The sequence below is a fragment of the Propithecus coquereli genome, unplaced genomic scaffold, assembly GCF_000956105.1.
Source record: "Propithecus coquereli isolate 6110/MARCELLA unplaced genomic scaffold, Pcoq_1.0 Scaffold193, whole genome shotgun sequence".
NCBI lineage: Eukaryota > Metazoa > Chordata > Mammalia > Primates > Indriidae > Propithecus > Propithecus coquereli.
In genome coordinates, this window is record NW_012144190.1 from 1,617,440 (window position 1) to 1,625,498 (window position 8,059).

At 59.1% G+C, this 8,059-nt stretch overlaps 1 protein-coding gene across 1 annotated transcript; it reads right to left on the reverse strand.

Annotated features, from left to right (window-relative positions):
• Positions 1 to 739: 739 nt before the first annotated feature.
• Positions 740 to 4,950, reverse strand: ACPT (acid phosphatase, testicular). Its single transcript, XM_012643110.1, has 11 exons — positions 4,843 to 4,950; positions 4,671 to 4,775; positions 4,512 to 4,598; positions 3,560 to 3,706; positions 3,113 to 3,211; positions 2,943 to 3,038; positions 2,126 to 2,258; positions 1,962 to 2,044; positions 1,377 to 1,501; positions 998 to 1,176; positions 740 to 921 (listed from the first exon to the last, which is right to left on the reverse strand). The coding sequence occupies exons 1-11, from the start codon at positions 4,948 to 4,950 to the stop codon at positions 806 to 808; spliced, it is 1,278 nt and encodes a 425-aa protein (XP_012498564.1). The 3' UTR covers positions 740 to 805.
• Positions 4,951 to 8,059: the final 3,109 nt, after the last annotated feature.

Here is an 8,059-nt window from a genome sequence, read left to right on the forward strand (position 1 = left end):
GCCGGCCTATCGGGAGGGGCCCAAGGGGTAAAGCGGCAGTGGTGCCGGTGCGGGCTTGTCCCCACGGCGCTCCGCAGGGCCTGCCGTCCTACCTCTAGGCACGGGTAGCTCCTCACCTCCAGCGTCTTAAGTTTAAATAGCCACAGGTGGTCCCCACCTGCTCCAAATCACCGTTTCAGCAGCTGCTACAACGGGCAGCCCAGAGAGAATGTCCTCAGCGCCCCTGCTCTCTGCTTGTCCCTGGGAGGTTAATTTCGGGGGTCGTGCAGCCTGCTGGGTTTGCATCTTGGCTCTGCCAAATGAGGCCCAATCGCTTGCCCAGACGTCGGGATCGGTGCCAGCTGGCTGGCTGTGGGGCCGGGCTGTGAATCCTGCATCTTCTGCGAGCCTCCCGCTGCCAGACCGCCCGGCCCCGTCCGCCAGGGCATCCGGGCACTGAAAGCTGGTGAGGGTCCGACTCCTGTGAGCGCGTGGCCCACGGTGAGGCTCACCATGACTAGATTTTGTCACGCGTTTATGCAGGGATGTGTGCCACGTGTAGACACACGCCAGCATGTGTGTACAGACATACCGCGTAAGTGCAGAAACATCAACACGCATGTCCATACATACACCGTGCAGGTGTACACGCACCCACAGGAGCCACCTTCACACAGACACGCACGCACACAGCTGGCTTCCAGGCCACGGAACCCAGCCTGCCCTTGTTCCCTACACACACCGAGTCACAGAAGCCAGAGCAGCGAGTGTGCACACATGTTGGGATCCAATGTCAGCTAGGGGAGGGTGCTCCCCAGTTTCCGGCTCACACAGGACCCCCCCAGGCCCGCAGGCAGCTCGGTCTCCAGGCCAGCAGGCCCAGCCCCAGGCAGAGGGCTGCCAGCACCACCACGGCTCCGGCCAGCAGGGGCACCACGGGGGCTGTGGGGAGAACATGCAGGTCGTGAGTTCCAGAACTCAGCCCCCCCAAACCCACCCCAGCACAGAGGACTGTCACCTGGCGGGGTGGCAGTCTCATAGGAGCCGTGGCAGGGGACCCCGTGAGCTGGAGGCCGGACTGGGGTGGTCAGCTGGTGGAAGCGGCCGAGTGGGCAGGGGTCTGGGCACCCAGGGAGGCTGAGAGACAGGGGCGGGCGGGCCGAGTCGTTGCGGTAGAAGAGGGAGATGGTGACATTCCTGGAGGAGAGAGCAGACGGTGGCACCTCCCCTGCCGCTGACCTTAAAACCTGGAGAAACGGGCTCCTGATTCCCGCCTGCCAATCTCCTAACGCCATCCTACCCAATTCCCCAGTGCCTCGCTGTGCCCTCTGCTGGGCGCGTCACCCCTCTTGAGAGTTCTGTCCCCCCCACTCCCCTGGGTGCCACCCCATCCTCACCCTCCGTCTTCGTCCGGATGCCCGAGGCGCCTCCGGAACTCAAAGCCAAGACAGGCAGCATACGGCGGGGCGTGCCCATCGTAGAGGCCCAGGGCCCCCTGGAGGGCCAGCAGGGTGCTGTCGTGCTGCAGGCGGGTCGGTGGGCTGAGACAGGGCTCCTCTCCTGAGGTCTCCTCTCTCCTGAGCTCTAGACTTGTACACCCAGCTGCCTCCCAGATGTCCCCCAGGCTCCTTAGAACTAACCCTGCCAACCTGCTCCTCCCTCCTCTTCCCAAAGGCAATGCCACCAGTTACAGGCATTGATTTAGTAAGGATTGGTCAAATAGAGACAAAACATGGTTGGACAGCTAGATCAAACAACCTGTCCTTCCAGAGGAGCTAATTCTTTCTCCCAGGACACCATCACCTCCCTCCTTTCTGAATCTATACCTCTAGTGATACAGTCCAAGAGTAGGGTTTGGAGATAGGGGTTACCCAAGGCAGTGAGCTGAGGCTCCATTGGGACCACAGGCTGTCCCTCACCCAAACTGCCATCGCCCTCATCCCTGTGCCCAGATGGCACTGCCTCCCTTCCCGAGCACTCACAGCTGAGTACATGACCATCTTGAGGGGCAGCCCCAGGCGCTGGACCCGGGAGAAGTTGGAGAGGATAGCATCCAGCAGGATCCCTGAGAGGGCAGGAGCAGAGAGCTCGGAACCCCTGAGGGGAAGGTGACCCCACCTCCCGGCGTCCGGGCTCCACAGCTCACCCCCTGTCAGCTGGGCTTTCTCCGCCGCCCGAGGTGGGCCCACGTGGGCCCCGATATCCAAAGTGGAGATCTGGGCAAGTGTCCTCAGGACGTCTGGGGAGGCCCAGGAGGGGAGGGGAAGGCCGTGGGCTTGCTGGAAGAGGCAGAAAGAGGACAAAGGGACAGGCCCTCCCAGCCTGCGCGAGGCCCTCTCCCCCTCCCATCTGAGCCCCTCCCTCACGGGCTGGGTCTGGTCGGGAAATCATGGCGTGCAAACCGGCGATAATTCCTAACAGCGGTCACCATCACTGCGCAGTCCAGAAGGCTTTATCTGAGACCCTTGGGGCCAGGGGTGTTTCAGAATTCAGGCGTTTTGGATTTTAGAAAGGCGCGATGGTGCCACTGCCGTCCGGCACGTACCACACAGCGACATTCCCACCGTGCGCTACGGAACGCTCCCACGAGGCGGGGGAAGCAAGACTGTCGCAAGCGCCGCATCACTTCAGGTGAGCTCCCGCTGCCCAGGTTTGGGGTTTTCCAGTTATGGGACTTTGGGGAAGAATTGCCAACGTATATGCAGCCTCAAGCCCGCGCGCGGCCCTCGCCACCCAGTGTGCTAGGCGCTGTTGCAGCAGTGATGTGGATTAACCTCTTTGACTCTTCACAGCATCCGCAGGAGGTGCTGATATGGGTGTTGCCATCCCCATTGTGCAGATGGGGAAACTGAGGCATGGAGGGTTAAGAAACTTGCCTGAGGGAACATAGCTAGCAAGTGGCAAAGTTGGGATTTGAAACCAGGTGTCCTTAACCCGTTGGCTGGGAGGGGGTGAGGGCTCACCTGGCAGATCAGTGTGTCTAGAACTTTCCATGCCCTGCGGAGCGGCTCTCCAACCAGCGACAGCCCCGTGAAGTTCTCCAGGTGCGTCAGGAAGTCCTGGATGCACCGGGCTGGGTGAGCCCCGCCGTCCTCCCTGCCCTGCCCCGCCCCACGTCCACAGCGCAGCTCACCGTCCAGCCCTCCACGGCCTCCTGGTACTCGGCAGCCTCAGTGGTCTCCCGAAGCAGTTCGTGGTACCGGGGACAGCTGCGCATGGGGAACCTCAGCAGCTGGGGGAAACCGAGGCTCAGAGAGGACAGCAGCATGCCTGGACTCGCACAGCACGCAGGGGAGCTGGGGCTCTCGGCCCTGGCCTCTGGTCCAGTCTCTCCTGGACCTAGCTGAGCGGCTGGGGCGGCGGCTCAACCCTGTCTGGACAGCCTGGCCCCGGACCGGCCTTGCTGCCCTGAGCAGGCGCAGGCTTCTAGAAGCCCACACGGCCGGGCCTTGGAGCTGCCTCTGACTCCTTCCGGCTCAGTGACTCTGTCCCTTTCCGTCTGTGTCCCCTGTCTGTCTCTCTTCACCCCTCTCCCTTCACCCTTCCCTCTCCCTTCCCACACCCCGTCCAGCCCCCTGACCTTGTCCTCGGTGACGGGCACTGTGTGCACAGGGATGGGCCTCCAGTGGGCCTCCAAGCCCCCCGGGGCAGCCTCGGGGAACAGCCCGGCCAGGTTGGCCTGAGCGCTCTCCAGCGTCCGGTCAAAGTCTGTGCTGCGAATGTACACCTGGGGCAGGATGGGGAGAGGGCACGCAGGGGTGGGGGACCGTGGTCAGTCAGAGCTCAGCTGTGGCGACAGATCAAAAGCTGCAGATTCAGCCTGGCATAGGTTAAAGGTCCTGAAGGGGGATTGAAAGTCAGGCATTGGGAGTCAAAACTCAGGGTGGGTTTGAGCATCTGGCCTTCGCTGTTGGAAGTTGGGATCAAGGGTCAGAGATCAATGTCAGGAGCATTCAAATTGGAGGTCAGAAGTTGGGGGGACGTGTTGGATTAAGGGGGTCAGTTGAGTCAGTGAGGATCAGAAAGGAAGATCAGAATCAGTGGAGGCTGGAGGTTAGAGGTCAAGATGTGGAGGGCAGGTTGGAGGACTTGGGGTCAGAGTTTAGTACATGTTCGTCAGAGGTCAGAGGTCAAGAAGACTGATCCTAACTGGTGGGTTAGAAGACAGAGGAGGGGACAGGAAAGGAAGGTCAGAATTGATGAAGCATAGAGGTCAAGGGCTGGCGGTCAGGAGGTAAGTAGAGTCAACATGGATCAAAGACAGAATCAATCAAGTTTGAGGCTCAGAGGTCAGAGGTCTAAGGTCTGGTTGGAGTCAATGGGAGTCAGAGGTGGAGGCCAGAAAATAGAGTTGATAGAGGTCAGAGGTCAAGATGCGACTCTGGTTGAGATGAGGTCAGAGATCAGAGGTAGAGTACAGGTCAGGTTGATGGAGGTCAAAGGCCAGAAGCGGAAGCCCAAAGGGAGCATTGAAGTGAGTGGAGGTCAAAGGTGGGAGGTCAAGGGCCAGGTAGAAGTAGACACGTCAGTACCTCCTCCCGCCGGTACTTGGGACTCAGAAAGTCCTCGTAGCGGCTCCTCAGGAAGCGGCCCAGCTCCAGCTGCTGGCGGACGCCCTCCTGGGGACAGAGCAGCCTCAGCAGACCCCTCCCCAGCCACTCCCACCCCTCACCTTCACCCCCGCTTCTCACCCCAGTCAGCTGGCCCAGGCCACGTGGCCACAGGGTGGAGACCACCTCCTTGTGCGGGTCCGTGGGGTAGGAGGCCAGTGGGGCCCGATCACCATGGCGGAACACCTGGGGACAGGACTGGGTCAGGGCTGGCCTGGGGACAAGAGAGGCCAGGCCAGGCAGGGTGCCTCACCAGAGCCACAAACACCAGGGGTCCTTCTAGCAGGGCCTGTGGCAGCAGCACCAACAGCAACAGGAGAAGAGGTCCGGCGGGGTGGCCCCGAAACCCTGGCCCAGCCATTTCCACCAGCCCAGACGCTGAGCTCAGCCCTCTGTCTGGGCCGCAGCCCCACCTGCGCGTTACCCTCCGCCTCAGCACCCCCATTAGAGCAGGTCCCAGCATGCCTCCCCCGGGGCCACGGCCTCCCGGATCCAGCTCCCTCGAGGTCTTTGCCAGTCTTGGATTAACCCCTTTAATCTTCACCACAACGCCAGGAGGTGTTGATACAGTTATCGCCATCCCCATTGTGCATATGGGGAAACTGAGGCATGGGCGGTTAAATAACTTGCTTGGAAAAACACCTAGTGAATGGCAAAGCTGGGATTTGAACCCAGGTGCTTTTAACCTGGGCACAGACTCAGGGAGAGAGACCCCCACCCCCACATTCTAGACTCACATTCTCTGTTCTCTTCTCCCTTCTCCCTCCTCCACTCTGAATCTGTTCTTCCTTTCCTTGCTCCTTAAATGTTAGCATTTTTTTGAGGCTCTCTTGGGCTTCTTGGAGATTTCACCTTCTGGTACCACCCACAGGTGGCCAAAGCCAGTGCTTGAACACTCAGACTCTGGCATAGGACAGACTGGCTTCAGATGCCAACTTCACCCTTTATAAGCTGTGTGACTTTGGGCAAGTTACTGCACCTTTCTGTGCCTTCACAAAATGGGAGCAAGCACAATCTGTACCACAGAGTCACTTTCAGGATTAGATAAGTTCAAACATATTTAGCACTTAGAACAGGGTTTTGTGAAGAGTAACTACTGATAGTCATGTAATTGATTACCATGTAGCAAATTACACTAAAACTTAGTGACTTAAAGCAGTGAGATTTATTGTTTCTCACAGGTTTTGTGGGTTGTGAATTCGAGAGCGGCTTAGCGGGGTGATCCTGGCTCAGGCTATTTCACCAGGTTGCAGTCAAGCTCGCTGGGGCTGCGGTAGCCGCCTCCAGGCTTCCCGACATGGCTGGAGGCTGGAGGCCTCGGCTCTCACCGCACAGACCTCTCCACGGAGCTGCTTGAGCATCCTCACAACATGGCGGCTGGCTTCCCCCGGAGCGAGCGATCCAGGAGACAGCAATGTCTTTCATGCCTCAGCCTCAGAAGCCACCCTCCGCTATTTCCAACATATTTTATTGTTGTTGCAGGTCGGCCCCATTCTATGATTGAGAGAACTACACAGCGTGTGAACACCAGGCGGCGAGAATCGCTGGGGCCATCTTGGAGTCTGGCTCCACAATAATGTTCTCTAAATAAATAAAGACGCCTCCTCATCGCCCACTTCCTGAGTTCTGACCAGCTGCCACCCTGAGTCTCCCAAGGGCTCACCACGTTGCCGACGCAGCTTGGGCAGCCCCTCTCCCCTTAAGTCCTCATCTCAGTGACGGTCCTGACCCCCCCAAGTTATGGAGGCCAACTGTATTGGTCATGTGTTTTATTTTCTGTACTTTGATGCTTTGACATCTGAGGCCTCCCTTACCGTGGAAGGACCACCCCTCCCAGGGTTACGGATTCCCAGAGACAGGAGAGGACTGGCCCAGGAGCCCACCTTTTGTATGCAAACCCACCAACCTGAGCCCTCACCCAGCCAGGCCACTAGCCACCTGCCCTGATACCCCAGGGAAGGTACCAGGACAGCCCTTGTGCCCCAGACTGTGTTGAAATTGTTCATCTAGCCAATCTCAGGCCTGCTTACCGGCCTCATCCATTTCTTCCTGCAGAAACCACGAGAAAGGCTCTCCCTGCGGACTCCTCATCGCCCCCTGCCCCCTGTGGCATGCTGTGCCCCCTCCTCTTTGGGGACCTGTGAGTATAACAAGCTGTCTTCCACAGACCCACTCAGTCAAAAATAAAAAATAAAAAAACAATCTGTCTTTCATTGTCTCCTGATCCGCTGGCCCCGCCACAGCGGAAGGAGAATCAAGCGTGCAGCACTGGCTGGCGGCTGCCCCCCGCCGACCCGCCGAGCAGCAGCCCCGTCTTGTCCTGGCCCCCTTCCACCTCCAGCTCCTCTCTGCCCACTCCAGGGCCTCCACCCGACTTTAAGCAGAGACACAGAGAGAGAGAGAGAGAGAGAGAGAGAGATTCAAAAAATGTCTTGTGTTTTGAATGCACCAAAGTGTCACATGAGCTGAGCAAAGGTTAGGAAAAACCGCTGGAGCAAAATGAACTAGAAGCCACGTTCTGTCCCCAGAGATCCCAGCACCTTAATGTCCTCTCGGGTTTGGCTGCTGTGTGACTGCTGTAACAAGGTACCACTCACTCCATGGCTTGAAACGACACACATTTATTCCCTTACAGTTCTGGGGGTCTGAAGCGCAAAATCAGCCTCGCCGGGTGGGAAGCCGGGTGCAGTCGGGGCCACGCTCCCTCCGAGGGCTCCAAGGGAGAGGCCCTGTCCTCGCCTTCCCCTTTCCATCTTCCCCCGGAGCCCGCAGCGTGGCGCCTTGTTTCAGCTGTCACGCTGCCTTCAGTTTCTGTCACCAAACCTCCCTCTGCGCACCCCCTGCAAGGACCCTCGAGATGGCATTAGGCCACCTGGGTGCTCCAGGATCATCTGCCCATCTCGAGGTCCTTAAGCGAACCCCACCTGCCAAGGTCGCGCTTTTACAGGTTTCAGGGATTAGGACGTCGACACTTTGGGGGCCATGACTCAGCCCGCCACAAGCGCATATGGGAAAATGTTCTGGTTCTTTCCGCATTTGCCCGTGTGCTCCCCGGGATCCACTCTCTGGCCCTCTCTGTGGGCCCTGCCCCCCTGGCTCTGGTGGGGGTCCGTCGAGGGGAGGGCAGGACATGGCAGGGCGGAAGGTGCCCACTGGAGCACAGCTCCTCGGGCCCCCTCCCTTGGGGTGAGGTGATCTCCCCTTCGCCTGCCCCTTGATGCCCGGGGGTGTGTGTTAGTGTCCTGGGGCTGCCGTAACAGGTTACCACTAGCTGGGTGGCTTAAAACGGCAGCATTATTTATTCTCTCACAGATCTGGAAGCTGGAAGTCCAAGTTCAAAGTGTCCAACAGGGTTGCTGGTTCCTTCTGGAGACTCTGGGGGAGGATCTGCTTGCTCTGTGCCTCCCTCCCAGCTCCTGGTGTCGCCAGCAATCCTTGTCCATTCCTGGCTCGTGGGTGCATCGCTGCAG

Excerpts from the sequence above, each read along its gene's own strand:
- ACPT (XM_012643110.1), bottom strand. The coding sequence starts at position 4,950 with ATGGCTGGGCCAGGGTTTCGGGGCCACCCCGCCGGACCTCTTCTCCTG. Across the intron at positions 2,259-2,942 it reads TAGACACACTGATCTGCCAG|CAAGCCCACGGCCTTCCCCT; the intron begins GTGAGCCCTCAC and ends TGCCTCTTCCAG. Across the intron at positions 922-997 it reads TGAGACTGCCACCCCGCCAG|CCCCCGTGGTGCCCCTGCTG; the intron begins GTGACAGTCCTC and ends TTCTCCCCACAG.